This window comes from Nycticebus coucang, chromosome 2, assembly GCF_027406575.1.
Source record: "Nycticebus coucang isolate mNycCou1 chromosome 2, mNycCou1.pri, whole genome shotgun sequence".
NCBI classification, from domain to species: Eukaryota; Metazoa; Chordata; class Mammalia; order Primates; family Lorisidae; genus Nycticebus; species Nycticebus coucang.
This window is the reverse complement of record NC_069781.1, coordinates 115,384,861-115,401,748: the sequence shown is the minus strand read 5'-3', so window position 1 is coordinate 115,401,748 and position 16,888 is coordinate 115,384,861. Positions and strand designations below refer to the sequence as shown.

The window sequence follows — 16,888 nt, the reverse complement described above, 5'->3', positions numbered from 1 at the left end:
CCCTGTGTTCTAGCTTCATTTTCAAGGTAGGGGATGCAAGTGTCAAGGGTCCTCATAGTCCCCCCGCTCACCCCAAATAGCAGCAGCAGTGGCAGCTCCTGCAATAACAGTGTTCCTCATTATACCTCAGGGCAGCTGACTTTTCCTCAGAAAATTAGGACCAAAGACATCATTGGAAAAATGTCCCTGTGTCCAAGGATCCTGGACAGCAGTGGCTTGTTCCTGCAGGAACAGACCAGAGCAAATCCTTAGTCCTCACAGTTGCCATCCCCAAACAGCTCCCAGTGAGGTCTAGAATTTTGAGAGATTTGTGTTTTATGGAAAAGTGGCTGCTGCTGCCTACTCCTCCCCCCAGGTCATACAGCTTCCTGGGTTTAAACTCCAGTCTGGCTGCCTGCCCCATACCCTGGGGCTTTCCGAGTGGGAGAGAGAAACTAGCCTTCAGTGGTTGGGCAGCCTTGGGGGTACCCACCTAAGTCCTTGCATCCAGTTCTTCATTCATTCATTTATTCATTCACTGAAGGAGGTGCAAGGAGCTGAGCCAAAGCTGTTGGGTTCCCAAGGGCGGTAGTGAGGCTCCTGTCTGTGTAGTGGTGCCAGCAGGAATTACCAAGGGCTGATGTATCTCCTTGAAGCATGAGGAAGGCTTCATTCCTCCCCACTGGCATGGCCTCAGGAACACAACCCCAGTCACTTAGTGGGTGTCCATATGTACTTAGCTGGTCAGGGCCTAACCAGGCTTTGAACCTGACCTTTGCACCCATCCCTACCAGAGAAGGGGGGCAGCCCTGAGCCATGCAATTTCTCTGGAAGGAGAGAAGGTGAGGGGCGCAGCTTTGAGGTCTAGAGGCCTTCATTGGCATCTCACTCTTCATCCTGCTGGTTGTGCAACCATGGGAAGCCCCTGTCTCTGCCCTGAGCCTCAGTTTGTTCCTCCATGCAATGGGCTCCCAGCATGGCACTTTCAGTATTCTAGCAGAAGGGGCCGGATGTGGTGGCTCACGCCTGTAATCCTAGCACTCTGGAAGGCCAAGATGGGTGGATTGCCTGAGCTCAGGAGTTTGAGACTAGCCTGAGCCAGAGCGAGACTGCATTTCTAAAAATAGCCAGGTGTTGTGGCGGGCTTCTGTAATCTCAGCTACTTGGGAAGCTGAGGGAAGAGAATCACTTGAGCCCAAGAGTTTGAGGTTGCTGTGAGCTGTGACAGCACAGCACTCTACCGAGGGCAACAAAGTGAGAATGTCTCAAAAAAAAAAAGGGATTCTGAAGTATTCTAGTAGAAGATGAGACAGGGGAGATGATGCTAACCCTTTGGATGCTGGCTCTCTGGGACATCCGGGAGCCCTGGGGTGTGACCAGCCTGTGACTCGCTAATCCCACTGCCTCCACAGGCATCTCGTCCCCAGTGAAGAAGACAGAGATGGACAAGTCACCATTCAACAGCCCATCCCCCCAGGACTCTCCTCGCCTCTCCAGCTTCACCCAGCACCACCGGCCCGTCATCGCCGTACACAGCGGTGAGCTCCAAGAACCCCAGGCAAGGAGGGCAGCAGGCCCTCTGATCATATGACCAGGGAAGTCCCACCAGATGTTTGACTGCGAGTCCTATTGCTGTAGCCTTCTAGCCATGCAAAAAAAAAAATATATATATAGAGAGAGAGAGAGAGAGAGGTTGCCATGATAGAAAGTGCCCAGGGCCTGGTCCCTGCATCCCTGCCATGGATGCAACTCAGCCTCTTTGGGCCTCAGTTTCCCCTTCTGTATAAGAAGATGCCAAAGCCTGCATTCCACCCCAGACACTGACCGACAGGCAGAATCGGAAGGTGCCATCAAGGCCATGGCTCTGCTGAGCCATGAGGAATCAGGCTGCTCCCCTCTGCCTACTTCATAGGCCACATGGCCAAGGCTCAGACTGAGGGCAGGGCCTGCCTGGAGTCAGTCACAACCCCATAGGCAAGGGGACCCTATGAAGTTACATGCAAGAGACCCACAGATGGACCACTGGTCATAGTCACAGAAAGATGTAGATACTGGGCAGCCTCAGGTCTGGAGCTGAGTCAGTTACTGTACGCTTGGCCCTCCCTTTGCTCACCTGTCAACTGAGGCTAATAAATGTCCTCACCTCCCAAGGTTGTCATTAGGTGTGCATCATGGGACGCCTTAGATATTGGTTGTTAACCCCACATTATAATAGTTAATTACTCAGTTCCATACAAAGGCACAGACACGTACACAGGGAGGTGGCACAAATCAAAACATTGAGTGATTTGAGCTAGGGGTGAGCAAATTACAGCCCATGGGTCCCAATTCATATAAATGAAGTTTAATTGACACATGGCCATGACTACCCGTTCATGTGTCTGCCTGGCTGCTACACTGCAGGAGTAAAATATAGACCATAATGGCCACAAAGCCAGAAGTATTTACTGCCTGGCCAGGGCTGGGGGAGAGGGTGGGAGTTGACTGCTAATAGGGAAAAGGCTTTCTTTTGGGGCAATGACAATGTTCTAGAATTAGTGGCATTGATTGCACAGCTTTGTGCAAATACTGAAAACTAGTAATTTGGGTACTTTAGCTGGGTGAATTTTATCTTGGTTTTTTAAATAATATTCATTCTCCAGCTCTTTATGGAAAGAGTTTGCTGACCTCAAATTTAAAGTGTAGAGCATGAGGCCAGATGCTTGGGTTCAAGTCCCAGATCTGCCACCTGCTTGTTATTTGACCTCAGGCCAGTGTGTTTCCTCTGAGGGGTACACGTCATCTTCTCTTTGGAAAAAAACCATGGCCAGGCTTAGTGGCTCACACCTGTAATCTTAACACTCTGGAAGGCCAAGGTGGTAGATTGCTTGAAGCCAGGAGTTTGAGACCAGCCTGAGCAAGAATGAGACCCCATCTCTACTAAAAATAGAAAAACTTGAGCCCAGGAGTTTGCTCTAGTCTGGGTGACAGAGTAAGAGCCCATCTCAAAAAACAAACAAAAGAAAACAGGAATGATACTAGAACCTGATGAGGTGACTGCAAGTCAGGGCCCAAATGACATCTGGGCCCAGCCTGTAGTCAGGCTGTTTGTTTTTTTTGTTGTTGTTGTTGTTAGTAAATGCACCAAGAGGCAGGCCCACACCCCCAGACACACAATGTCATGGTCCTAGAGCAGACGACCCCCAAATGACTGCCACCTCCTACTGTTTCCACAGGGATTGCCCGGAGTCCCCACCCGTCCTCAGCCCTGCATTTCCCCACAACGTCGATCTTGCCCCAGACCGCATCCACCTACTTCCCCCACACGGCCATCCGATACCCACCTCATCTCAACCCCCAGGACCCGCTCAAAGATCTCGTCTCATTGGCCTGCGACCCGGCCAGCCAGCAGCCCGGACCGGTGAGTAGGATGAGCACAGGCCTGTCCTGGTAGCAGCAGGTGACCTCCTGAGGGCCACAAGCTCAAATTCAACTTCTATTTTAAATGGTTTTGAAGAATAGGTACCAGGTCCCTTCATCTGCATAGCACTAGGCATCAGCTGTCAGGGGTTGGAATTCAGACTCTTCCAAATATGAGGGTTTCTGGCACACATGTGACATTGTACCCTGAGGGACCCAGGCCAGCGGCTGCGGCAAACCCTGTGCACAAGGGCTTGAGGTGCTCCAGGCAGGTAGACACCATCTGGAAAACACACCAGGATCAATGCAGGCCAATTCCTACCATGTCTCCACAGAACACTTTAGCACTCAGAGCTTTACAAAGTTCGAAACCTCGGGCAAGGTCTCATACCACTGTGTACTCCTAGGAAATTAGGAAGAATGTCCAGAGGAAGTTAGGAGGAGGTGGCATCATTTGGAAAGAAGGTGAGTTGGTATACAGGTGGCTTAAGGAATAGATATAGGGAGTGTGACCCCATCAGTGCCAGGGACTCAGGTGATGTCAATTAGAAGGCATCTCCAGGGACCCCTCCCCCCACCTCTGGCCGTTCTCAGACCCACCAAACTCATCATGGCCACCCCAGCTGCGCCGTGGACAGAGCTGGGGGCGTCTGGCACCAGCAGCTCAAGGCAGAGGGGGCCCCTGCCCCCTTAACCACGTGTCTCTCTGTTCCCCCCAGTTAAATGGAAGTGGTCAGCTCAAAATGTCCAGCCACTGCCTTTCCACCCAGATGCTGGCGCCTCCGCCCCCGGGGCTGTCTCGGCTGGCGCTCCCCCCTGCCACCAAACCCACCGCCACCTCCGAGGGAGGAGCCACGTCACAGACCTCACCCAGTAAGCACGCGGGAAGTGGTGCCCCCGGTGGGGCGGACGTCCCCAGGGCCCCCTTACCCTTCCCAGCCCGATTTCTGGGCTCAGAGGTCAGGCCTGGCCAGGCAGGTCCTGGTGACTTTGGTGGGTCTACAGAGAACAGCGTGGGGACCATGTGGTCAGGCTGGCATGGAATCAAGGCAGCCTCAGGGGATGGCAGCACTGAGCCACAGTCCAGGGTGAGAAGCCAGGGTCTGCGCCCTTTGCTCAGTGGCCTGGAGGCCCCAGGTGACCACTGTGGGCTTCTGAAAGCCCCCTATGTTGAGCACCTGGCAATAGACTAAGATTTCCAACTAGTGGCCTGACAGCCAGTCCCAGCCCCCAGATGTGTTTTGTTTGTGGAAAATAAGAATTTGTTGTTATTGTTTTGAAATCAGGATGTTTCACATAAAAATTTCCAGAGTTCTAGCTTCTGGGGATGGAGAACAAGCCACACTGGGCCCCAAGTTCCTTCAGGTGACCTGGGCTGGGGCTAGGACCATCCCTTCCTACCCACCTGATCCTGGAGGGAGGAAGATTGGCAGCGCCCCACCTTCTAGATGTTTCTGCCCCTATGTGTAGTTCCAGGTTACAGACTGCTGACCCCTCACCCACTGTCCAATTTGGGGCAGCTTCAGTCTGGGAAGCAACTCCCAGGATGCCCATCCTGAGGTCCACTGGTGCCTCTGCCCCCAGAATTTCTGCAATGCCCATGCAGGCTTGGGTATGCCATCCACCCTCCTTCACGCTGCCTGAGCTAAGTGGCCTCTCCTGTCAGTGGTGCTTCCCCTGAGCACCAGCCCCAGTGGCCATGCTGTAGTCAGCCCCAAAGATGCCTCTGCAGCTCACGTCCTGTGTAACCTCAGACAAACATCCTCCCCTCTCTGAGCCTCAGTTTTCTCAGCAGCTGCGAATGGGTCGGTCCCGAGCACACATGTGGCAGGGCTGTGGGAAGCAAGCCAGGGACATGGGCCAGGGAGGCTGTGGGAGGACATTTCACATGGCACCAGGTACAGAAGAAAGTCAGCACAGAGCACTGCCAGCTCTTGCTGACCTCCTCACTTGCTCAGCTATGAAATGGGAGTAATAATAGTGCTTCCTGGGTAGGGTCCACTGAGGGGAAGTGGGCTTATACCCAGTGCCTCGTGTGCAATAGACACATAATAGGCGCAGAATAAACATGGTTCCCTCCTCCTCCCCTGGACTGGGGCTCTTAACTGCAAATCCATCCTGATTAACCCCCAAGAACTCGCTGCTTCCCACTTACCTCCATGCTGGCCAAGAACAGTAGGGACATGCCTGTGACTGCCTCCCTCCCAGCCTTGGGTCCCAGCCTGTTTGAGGCTCCTGACCGCCTGGCAGAACATAATTAGTGAGATGAAAAGCTCTGTATATATGTGTGTGCAAATACCCAGGCCATTCTATGCCCTCTCCAAGAGGAAAATTAATAAATAAAGTGCCCTCAATAATTCATGGCATACTGTGCGGGATGCAGGCCGCAGCAGCAGGATGGAGCAGGCAGTGGAACACCCTGAATAATTCACAGGCGGTTTTTGAATTATGAATCTTTCATCCTCTGTCCCCCCCAACTCCCACCTCAGGGAGCTCAGCTGTGACCCTGGCTCCCCTCAAGTCAGGATCCCTATCCCCCCAACCAAGCACCTCAGGCTTTTGGGGGGCCCGGTTCAGCCGGGAGAGGGTGGCAGGCTCAGAGGCCCTGGGTGCTAGGTACATAGGCCTGGCTGTGTGCCACTGGGCAGTGGTCATCCTCTCTGGGCCCAGCCCAGGGATGCCTCTGCTCCTTTGTGCCCCTTGCTAACGGGCTCTCGGTCTCTCTCCTCCCCGCAGCCTACTCTACGCCCGACACGTCCCCTGCAAACCGTTCCTTTGTGGGATTAGGACCAAGGGATCCTGCGGGCATTTATCAGGCACAGGTAGGGGCCAAGAGGCCGGCTGGGGTGTGGGAGGGCAGGGCAGAGGGGCCGGCCTGGGGGGCGTAGGGAGAGGCAGGCCTGCTGCCTGGGCCTAGAGCCCCCGCCTGGCTTCTCCTTGAGGCCCGAGGACCCGGCATGGCTGGATTTCCCCCCACCTTTCCCAGGACATGTGGTTCGGCCCCATGCCCCGCCTGCCACTTCCTTAGGGCATCTCCCAGGAGATATCCCTTGAGAGGCCAAGTTATTAAAGCCAGGATTCCATTTGTACAGATGGGGAAACTGAGGCCCAGAGATGCAAGGGAATCTACCTAGGATCACACAGCATGTCAGCTGGAACTCTCTACCCCCTCACCAGCCTTCATCCCCTTCTGTGCCACTGGGCCAGCAGGATGGGGGGGTGGCCACCCACAGCAGGGGGCCTCTCAGGATAGCATCTGAGCCCCAACCCAGTAGGGTGGGGCAGGGACAGTACTCACTCTGCTACTGCAGATTAGCCTGCACAGGAAGGAAGGACCAGAGGAGGCTCAGAGAGGGGACGTGAATTGTCTGAGGCTCACTGCAGTGGAAGGCAGAGTCCTGTGGATCTAAACTAGGGCCTATACCCAGCTTTCTCAGCCCTACTGAAGTGTCCCCAATACCCACCACCTGTTCAGGAGTTCTTATTATGTCATGTGTGGGCCAGGAGTATGTTAATAGCCTGTGTCTGTAGGTGGTGGCTGGACTCCAGAGCCTCTGCCTCTGGGTTATGTTGGAGATGGGGCCCAAGCCACCTGGAGGAACCAGCTAGGGGCCACCCAGTGGCTCCAGAACCATGTGAAGCATAAAGAATAGGTGTCCCCTGGGGCTGTGTTCTGGGCTCGGGGGGACATCTGTGTCCCCATGGAAGCTCTACCATGCCTCAGCCTCCTAGGACTCTACATGGTTGGCCTGGTTCTTCCTGGGACTCAGGTAAGACCAGAGTGTTGGAGGAAGATGTGATGTTCCCTATCCCTCCCTGTCTAGGCACCAGCTGGGCCCCCAAGGAGCCTCAGGCCTGTGGGCAGCTCCTCCATTTCCTCCCAGCTCCACTTGGCCCTGGTCCTACTATTCCACAAAACGAGCCAGAGGACACAGGAGGCCTTGAGCTGCTTCTCCTAGGTTCAGGGAAGACCTGTATGTTGGAGGCAGCATCCTGGGATCAGGAGACTAGGGCTCCAGCCCAGTGCTGCCTCACCCACCCTGAACCTAAGTCTGTTCCTCTGGCCTTGGGCAACTCTTCCCCAGAGCCTTCAAAGGGCATAGGAGGACAGGCTTCATCCAGAAATGGCAACAAAAGGTCAAGACCTCCCCATATACATCACACATGAAGCATCCTGCCTTGCACTGGCACAGCCTTGGGAGACCAGGGAGGGGCATCACCCAGCAAACCAGGGAGGGTCCTGGGCCAGCCCTTTCTTTAGGCTTTGAGACCCCCATGGCCACCCTCTCTCCCCTAGTGCTGATGGAGCCAGGCACCTCCCTTCCTGCCCCCACCCCATGTCTTTCCCTGCAGGAGGCTGGGAATGTCCTAATTGCTTCAGAAGCCAAAGCTAATAAAAAGTCCTGGAGGAAATGCCAGCTTCAGTTTTCCCAGCTTCCTGACCTGACCCTCCCACCAGGGCCTGGGGATTCCAGTCCAGCCTGCAACCTCACCCCACAGAGCTAGAGAGGAGGGAAACCAAGGCAGGCAATGGCAGCACCTTGGGTCCTAACACTTCTTGGCATCCCTTTCTTGGCCAGCCAGACCCCTCTGAGAACTCAGGGTAGGATAAGGGCTGGCAGAGCCTGGGGTAGGTGGGCAGCAGAGTTGGTTGGCAAAGACTGGCTCAGTGGAGAAGGGAGCAGGGTGTTCAGGCAGGGGACTCAGCACAGGCAGAGGTGTGTGGGGACAGTGGGATAGCCCCAATGGCAAGCTGGCAGACTGACAGCTCAGGCTCCCCCCACCAAGTCAGGGAGTGGGGAGCCATGGAAGGGTGAGAGTGAGGGAGGGGCACAGCCAGGTCTGGTACTTCAACTCTCTGGGGTACCAAAGGGAAGTGACATATTGCTAAGAGACTCTCAAGGGAGCATGGAGGGGGCAAGGTCCCCAGGCTGGATGTCATCAGGGTGTGCAGATCTGAGGGAGGGCCCTGCTGGTGCTGCCCAGGCTGGGCCACAGGCCTCTGGAATGGCAGCCCCCAGAGTGAGACCAGACACTGAAGAAGAGATGGGGAGAGGGAGGAGGAAACACTGAGACACAGCACCCCCACCCCAGCCCCTACTCCAAGCCCTGAGGATTATGGCCAGTCAGCACTTCTGCCCCCACCTTCCTGGTTCCTGGTGGTTTGCTTCCCTCTGCCCCTCCTCCCTGTTGAGCAAGAGCTTCTCTATCTCCTGACTCCCCATCCAGCAGTCCCACCCCCAGTCAATATCCTGTCCCCACATCGTTCTCAATTGATCCTCCCCTAGTCAGTCACTTGTGCATCCTACCCTTCCCTTCACACCTTTCCTTTCCAGTCCCCCCAGAGAGAACTTGGTCCCAGCCTCACCCGCTATGATTCACCAGATAAATCACATGCCCAGAGCCACTCTGGCAGCTGCAGGCAGCACTGCCTTGATCTCCCGATCTCCCAGTCTCCCTGACACAAGTGAGAGGGTGCTCCCCCACCCCCCCACTACTGGGGCCAGAGCCAGGCAGACGCTGGAGGGGGGGCGGGGCAAGAGGGGCTGAGGGGAGCAGTCCACCACGGGGGAGGATGGAGGGTCACGCCCAGAGTCTGTCTGGTTGCCAGCAGAAACCAGACATGAGGTAATGGCCAAGATGAACTTGAACTTGGCTGGAGGTAGGGGGCTGGGAACCACTGCGGCGCCAGTGAGATGGTATGACCCAGTGGCTGCCTGGTTGGAGGGGGCTCAATTGATCGATTTCCTACAGGGGTAGAGGACAGCCCTGTGTGGAGTGCCCCTCCCCTACCCACAGCCCAGACTAGATGCCCCAGAATTGGGGTTTGTATTTTTGGGATGGAGGTCTGCACAGCCACTTCTCTGCTAAGACTAAGTCTGGAGCTATCCCTAAGTCACATGTCCCTGCAGTGCAGCCCCATGAACACCTCCCCTTACCAAGCCTCAGTTTCCCCTTCTGTAAAATGGGAGGCAAGGGAAAAACACCGATGACTGGACTGAAATCCATGCTTAACTCCTTTTGCTGTCCTTAAGCTTCTGTGACAGAGCAGGGCCCAGACAGTGCTGAGAGGGCCTGAGAGGCTAGCCCCAAGCAGAAGCAGAAATGTGACCTAGAGCCAAGAGCCCTGAGTTAGAGTTCCCACTCTGCCACTTTCCCACATTGGAAACCTTGGGCAAGTGATGTAACTTCTCTAAGCCCCACTTTCTTTACTGCAGAACACAGTGGCAAGAAGAGACCTAGTCCCTCCATGGGGTTTCTGGTGGGGGGAACATTAAGTGGGAAAAAGTATACTTTACAGAAGTAAACAATCCTGTTCACTGTGCCCAGGGAGCGTTGTGCTCCATAAAAGCTCACTCATTTGCCTCCATGTCTTGGGGTATGGGGACACCAAGCAGAAACATACCTTCCTTCCCCACCAAAACTTCCCCTCACCCTCATTTTATAGTCAAGGCAAATGGCTCAGAGGTTAGGTTGCCAAGTTTAGCAAATAAAAATACAGGCTAGTGAGTTAAATTTGAATTCTAGATCAACAGGAGTATAAGTGTATCCCCAGATTTTCATGGGCTAGACTTATGCCATATAAGTATAACCCCAACATTGGATGGGATAGACTTTTATACTAAAAAAATTCTGAGGCCAGAGGCCAGCCAGGTGGCTCACACCTGTAATCCTAGCACACTGGGATGGGGGTGGGGCTGAGGTAGGATTGATTGAAGCCAGGAGTTTGAGAACAGCCTGAGCAAGAGTAAGACCCCTACCTCTAGAAAATAGAAAAATTAGCTGAGCGTGATGGTGGGCACCTGTAGTCCCAGCTACTTGGGAGGCTGAGGTAGGAGGATCACTTAAGCCCATGAGTAAGGGGAAAAAAAACCCAGACCTGCCCAACCAAGTAAATACTACTGCACTCTAGCTTGGGTGACAAAGTAAAACCCTATCTCCAAAAAAAAAAAAAAAAAATTCTGGGTGATTTACCTAGAATTCAGATTTCACTGGGCACCCTGTATTTTATCTGGCAGCCTTTTCAGAGGCAGAATCACTTGCCAAGGGTCACCTAGCAGATATGTAATGACAGCTGGGATAGGGGGAAACTAAGGTCATGGGGTTGCAGGAGTTAGGTGGGTGGGTGTGGGAAAAGGCAAGGTCAGTGGCAGAGCCAGACACCTCAATTTCTCTTTCTGTTTCTCTTTCTCTCCCCCCTCACCCCATTGGGCCACCCAGTCCTGGTATCTGGGATAACACAGGTCTTCTTCCCACGCCCCGTCTCCATCATCCCAAGAATCCCAGGGGCCTGCACGGCCCCCACATTTTCAGTGGAAAATTAGAGTGAGCGAGAACACCCCCGCCGACTCTCAGCCTGGCAAAAAGAAAAAAAACATACAGATGCATACACCACGAAGGAAGAAAAGGAAAACAAAAAGACAAACAGGAAAAAAAAACACAAACCCACCCAACCAAGAAGATAAAAGGTAAAGACGTTTCCAGCTCTCTTGGGATGCCAAGGCCGCAGAACTGGAGGGCCAGGCCCTGCCACCCAATGGGAGACCACACGACGGGGCGTCTTCCTAAGTTATTCATCTCTTGTCCACCCGCTGCTCCAGGACAGATGCGCAACTCTGCCCAGAGACCAGGTGAGCACAGCCTGGCATCCACACCCAGGCCCAACGGGTGGGACACCCAGAAAGACCACCTCTCCCTGGGCACCCCCTGCTGGGACATGGACCAGCCCCCCTGTGGATCAGTCACTGGTGGAGACCAGGAGAGACCCAGGACCCTGGCTGGCCATGGGCAGCAGAGACCTTGGTGGCAGGTTGGCAGGTGGTGAGGGCACAGGAGGGTGTGTGGCACGACGGATGCACAGATGGATGTGTGACAGGCGCCTTCTGCCCCTCGAGAGGGTCCTGCCGTTTGGCCTCCCCCTTCCATGCCCCTGCAAAATGCTCAGTGGACTGGCTCTCTCTCGCTGGGGACTTGGTCTCTCAGCCCTCACGCCTGCCCCGTTTGGGAGGAGAAGTCTCTATGCAATTGACCCCAGCCATACCCCCAGGATAGGAGGCCACCCCCTCACCCACTCCCAGCCCAGCTTGGCACCCCCCAGGGGAGGGATCCACGTTGCACACACTGTAAGAAATGCACTTTCCAAGGAAGGGGATGGGGGGAGCTGGGAGACCCAGAACTACCTGAGAAATGGGGGTGCTCCCATGAGAGGGGGGGGTTGCCCCAGTCTAGAGTGTCTGGCATGGGAGGAGCCTCCCCCCAAGTAGCCCCTGGAGGTGGGAGGTGAGAGCGAGTGGTTTAAGTGCCTGATCTCCAACACCCGCCCCCTCCTTGTCCAGCTGGGATGTGGGGGGCCGCGGACATCCCTCCCCCTCCACCCCATCTCTGCCACCTCCCATCGTGAACACCTCATTGCCATGTCCCCTTCAGAGCTAGAGAGAGCTGGGCATCCCCCAAGCACCCCGCCCTGCGGGGGGCACGGGGGTGGGTTCTGGGGAAGCCAGAGTGCCCCCACACCCCCTCTGCCAGTGCCTTACATCCTGGAGTGACACCCCCCCCCATTCCTCCCAGCAAGAAGTGGGACCACCTGTTTGCACTTTCACCTCCCCCAACAAGTGAATCAAAGCAGGACACAGCGGGGAGGTATATCATCACCAGGCCCCCTGGAAGGAGAAGAGAGAAGGCTGGGTGGACAGGTGGGAGGTGCCCGCTCAGAGCCTGGGCGAGGAAGGCTCTGGCTGGGGGAGGTTGTCAGCACCGGCATCTTGGGGCCCCCTATAGCCATGTAGGGGCCTCCCATCTGCTAAGCATTTTCCGTTGAGCCGCTCCAAAAACACTAAGCTGGGGATGCCAGCTCCCTGGCCCCTTCCACGCCCCTGCCCCCAACTCTACCCTGGGATTGCCATTTTGAGGGGGAGGCCTGGGAGGAGTATTAGATGTTTTTAGGGCCACCAAGCCCAAACATAGGGACCCCTCCCTGGGCCATCCATCTCAGCCCCAACTGACCTCCTTCATGCCTGGCACTAGGGAATGTCTGCTATCCTCCAGCACAGCTCCCTACCCCCCACCCAGGCCAAAGCCATTGTCTAGGGCGGGGCCTCCCAGTGTCACCCATTCCCAGCCTGATCCCAGCTCCCTGGAAACCAGACTTTTCTCCCAAACTAGACTCTTCTACCCTGGGGCTTGGCAAACCCACTGGATCCTAAAGAGAAAGACCCCAGACAGACCCTTCCCCACCAACCCCCACCCTGTGCCCAAAGAGGTTCCCCTATCCTCTGGCCTTGATCCCTTGGTTCATCCGTCCGTCCTCAGGGCCCCTCCACAGGGTGTGCACTTGGGGACAACAGCAAGGGCCGCTCTCCAGGAGGGCGGGAGGGTCATGTGGTCAGGGGTATCCAGAAGCTTCTCAGCCAGGGTGGGGGGGATTGGTGGGTGGGAGAGGGGCCGTGCTGCGATAGGCGCGAGGAGAACCGACTCTTTACCTAACTTTGCATGGTGCTTAGTCAAGGACTTCTGTGACCTGGCTCCTGATGTCAGCTCGCGGCAGCTGACACATGCATGGCAGATTATACCTGGCTCTATCCTCCCTTCTCCCCCTTTCCCTCCAAACCCCACCTCCTCTTTGAAAACAAAACAAAACAAAACAAAAACCAAAAAAAAAAAAAAAAAAAAAAGTACAAAAAATATAAAAAAATTCCATGTTTCCTAATTTGCACGAAATTTTCTACCACATGATGTGCCTTGCCTTCCGAGAATAAGTATTACCTTTAAACAATATCAGCGCACACAGATAGCTGCATGTACTGCTCGTGTAGTTAAAAACAAAACAAAAAAGAGACAAAACAATGACATGAAATAAAAAATGAAAATTGAAAAGGGATGTATTTCTATTTGTAAAAATAAAAAAAAAAAAGAAAATGAGAATTAAAGGAAAAATGACACTAAAAAAGCAAGCTACAAAACAATTGCCCCCATGGTCTGCCCCCACCGCCCTTCCTTGGTTCTGACTCCACGTCTCCTGATGTATTTTGGGGTGCTCTATGGTGCTTACCTTCTGCTACCCCCCAGCCCTGCTCCTGGGCTCCAGAGGGGTCATTTCAGAATCCCCTGCCCAAAGGACAGACCTCAGGGGTGCACCCAGGTCGCAGGCGAGGGCTTCTCCTTGCCAGGTGGTCACAAGGCCAGCCCCCAGATGCCATGCACCCCCCACCCCAGGCAGTCCCTTCACCATAGGGTAGCCACCCTGCCACAGCCAGACTCCCCGATCCTGGCCATCTATGCAGGCTGGCATCCCCTGGCTCAGGGTCAAATTGCTGTCCCACTCCTAACCCAGAAGTATCTCCTCTCCCCTACCTTTTTTGCCAAAGGACTTTGTCCCTGTCTTGGGGACCAGCCTGGGGTGGCATTCCCTCCTGCCCCCTCCCATGCCCCTAACTGACTCCCTGTTCTCTGTCTTCCAGCCATGAATAGGAAGGGCATCCAGTAGGAAACAAAGAAAAAAACCTGATATATGCAATATCTGTCTGTCTGTACCCAGGGACCCAGCTCAACCATGGGAGGGGTGTGGGGACAGCCAGGGGACGTCAAGTCACAGGCCCTGGTCCTGGTGGTACACTATGCTGTTGTCTTGTCCTCGGTTTTATTTTGTCTTATTTCTTTTCTTTTGTTTTTAATTCTAATTTCCTTTACTTTTTACTTGACCAAAGCTAAGACAATAGCCAGATGGTTAGTGGGGTAGCCAGACGGGGAGGACAGGGGGCAGGACTCTCCAGCCTTAGGCTGTCCCCTCACCCCACACCACCTCCAGTGCCCACCTGTGCCCCATGAAGATGGTCAGGACCCCAGGCAGATGACCCCTATTCATTCACCCATTGCCCCCCAGGATTTATGATTGTTTCAAGAGCCACGATCTTACACTCATGCCATGTTTTCATCCAAAAGACACCTCAGCAAGCCCCATGGGACAGAGAGATCCCAGACCACCTCAGTCGGCCAGAACACTGGCCTTCAGCTCTGCCCCTTGACTAGAGAGCCCAATGTATTCATGTGGCAATTCTTGGTTCTCATTTTTTCCCTCCAGAGGGAACCTGTGTTCCCTGGAGCAGGTGACCCCATCCCTGCACCCCATGGCACCAGGGGGTGCCCAGAACACCCTAGAAGGAAGGCCAGGTGCCTCCCGCCCCCCCCCCCCCAGCTTGCATTCTCATTTCACCCAGGACCTCTGCTGAGTACACTAGGCAAGTCCATGCCAGGCAGCATGTTGCCTGGGGGTGTTTGGTTTTTCCTGCTTTTTCTCAGAGATGCTGCAGAGTTCCCATAGGACAAAGTTCTTGTAGACCCCTCACTGCAGGCAGAATAAGGTAGAAATACCAGGATCCAGGATCCATGTCCATCTCTGTAGTTCTGGTTCACAGAGTGGATGCTGTCATCCTTAAGGGTGTTGGTTCTGGGTTTTTTATTAACATTTATGAAACTGACATTTCAAAAGCCCCCCCATCACCCACCTACCCACCCATCCTCTACCCCCCATAAGAGGCTTGGTCCCACCAGCTACACCCATGCAAAGCCCCCCATCCTCCCAGCCTAACCCTGAGGTCCATCCCATGCTGTGGGAAAGAATAGGGAGGCTTCCTAAATATGCACAGATTGCCTCATCCTTTTGCCCAGCCAGGTAGAGATGGGGCTTGGAAGGACATAAAGACCCAGCCCTTTTTGGCCAGATTTCTGGGGGCCCCCTTGCCCAGATCTGGAGCACAGAAACCCACCCTGGGCTAGACAATCAGATCCCAAAGGAACACCCCATGGGACTGGGTTGGGTGGGCCCCTCTGTCTGCAGCTCCCCAAGAAGCAAACGGTTCTAGCCTCAGCTCCACCAATCTCCCTCCCTGCTCTGGAACTTTCTGTCTGTCCCCAGCATCCCAAGGACAGGCAGACTTGCCCACACCACAGTGTCCCTTAAAAGACAGAGGCCAGGAGCAACCGTCCAGCCCTCCAGAAGAGACAGCACTCAGGCCCCCTCTGCCTCTGACTTCTCCAATGGTACTTTGACCTCCAGCGTAGGGCTATACTATACACACACACATATATATATAAATATATAATTTTGAATTTTTTTCCTCATAATCCAGAATATACAGTGGCTACTTTTTATGTTGGCCTGGATTCTCTCTCCAAGACCCTGAGTTTTACTTCTTTTTTGAAGGGTGTTGGAAGATCCTTCTTCAAATTCAGCTTCTTCCACATCCTTCCATCTTTCTCCCTTTCCACCCCTCCAGGCACTTCCTGAGAGTCTAACCTCCAAACTGACACCACCACCACCATCCCATCCATCCTAGACGTTTCAGAGGGTGTGGGGTCAGGTCCAGCACCCCTGGCCCCCCAACCCCGGTGAGGTGGGAGGCAGATCCAAAGCAATACCAGCAGGACTTGTTGCCAGTGATACCAAAACAGACTTTTCCCACGCAGTGCCTCACATGTCTACTGGTGTGGCTTTGGGGTCCTCTCTGCATCCCCGGCAGCACCCCCCAGGCCTCACTCAAACACGAGACAGGAATGTGGAGGGAGGACCTAACAGGAATAAGGGCTCCAAAGAGGAAGGATGTCATACACCCCCAAGCTACCACCCTCACCTTCAACCTTCCATGAACACCTCCTGGCTGTATGGGGACACTCTGCAAAGGGCAGACAGGCTGCCCTAGCCCCTTCCCAGCAAACAGCCCACTCCCAAAATGCATCAACCTCCCATCTTCTCATCTTGGGTCACAGCCAGGCACCGCCCAAAATCCAAAGCTTCCTCAAGTCTAGGGGTCCCAGTTCATGCCCCCAGCTTCTTACCCACCCTGCCCTCAGCACCCCTACTTGGGGAGAGGAAAAGGAAAGGGACAGGATGGGGCGCATGGTATGGAGGGGCAGCAGGGACAAGGAAGAGAGATGTTTTCCTCTGAATTTTTCCCCCTTTTCCTCCTTTCTTCCCCCCCCTCCTTAAGTTTTGGGGTGGTGGTGGTCTTCCTTTCCTTTTCTCTCTGAGATTTCTTTTTTTGAGATTTTTTTGTTTGTTTCCATTTTGTATTTTACTGATATTACCAGGATAGTTTACTCTCTTTCTTGCTTTCTGCTTGCCGCACACACCGGATCTCACACACACACACACACACACACCTATGCTTATGAACCCAGTGGGGAGAAGGTTCCACCTGGGTCCACCACTCTCCTCCTGCTCCTGTTCCCCCTCCTCCTCCTCCCTGAGGCTGGGATGGGAAAGGAGACAAGAGGATATGATCTGGGCAGACCTAGCGGCTTTCTCCCTCTACCCCTGACCCCGCTTCCCCCCACATCATACTCGGATCATAACCTTGTATATTACACAGTCATTTTGGTTTTCGCCGATGCGCCTAAGTACCATTTACAGAAAGTGACTCTGGCTGTTATTTTCTTTGTTGTTTCCCTATGCAAAAAAAAAAAAAAAAAAAAAATGAAAAAAGGGGGGTTCCATAAAAGATTCAATAAAAGACAA

The 16,888-nt window shown here is 54.2% G+C and overlaps 1 protein-coding gene across 6 annotated transcripts in view; it reads left to right on the top strand.

Moving 5' to 3' along the window:
- NFIC (nuclear factor I C) overlaps nt 1-16,888 on the top strand; it is an 80,387-nt gene extending 63,499 nt beyond the window's left edge. For 2 of the 6 annotated variants that reach the window (XM_053580343.1, XM_053580329.1), the window contains exons 7-11: nt 1,392-1,517; nt 3,195-3,379; nt 4,098-4,251; nt 6,115-6,200; nt 10,600-16,888. In XM_053580343.1, the coding sequence (XP_053436318.1) occupies nt 1,392-1,517; nt 3,195-3,379; nt 4,098-4,251; nt 6,115-6,200; nt 10,600-10,617 (569 nt within the window). In that variant the 3' untranslated portion in view covers nt 10,618-16,888. Of the gene's footprint in view, nt 1-1,391; nt 1,518-3,194; nt 3,380-3,785; nt 3,897-4,097; nt 4,252-6,114; nt 6,201-10,599 lie in introns of those variants that run through there. The other 4 variants (XM_053580336.1, XM_053580359.1, XM_053580364.1 and 1 more) reach the window with 4 other exon arrangements.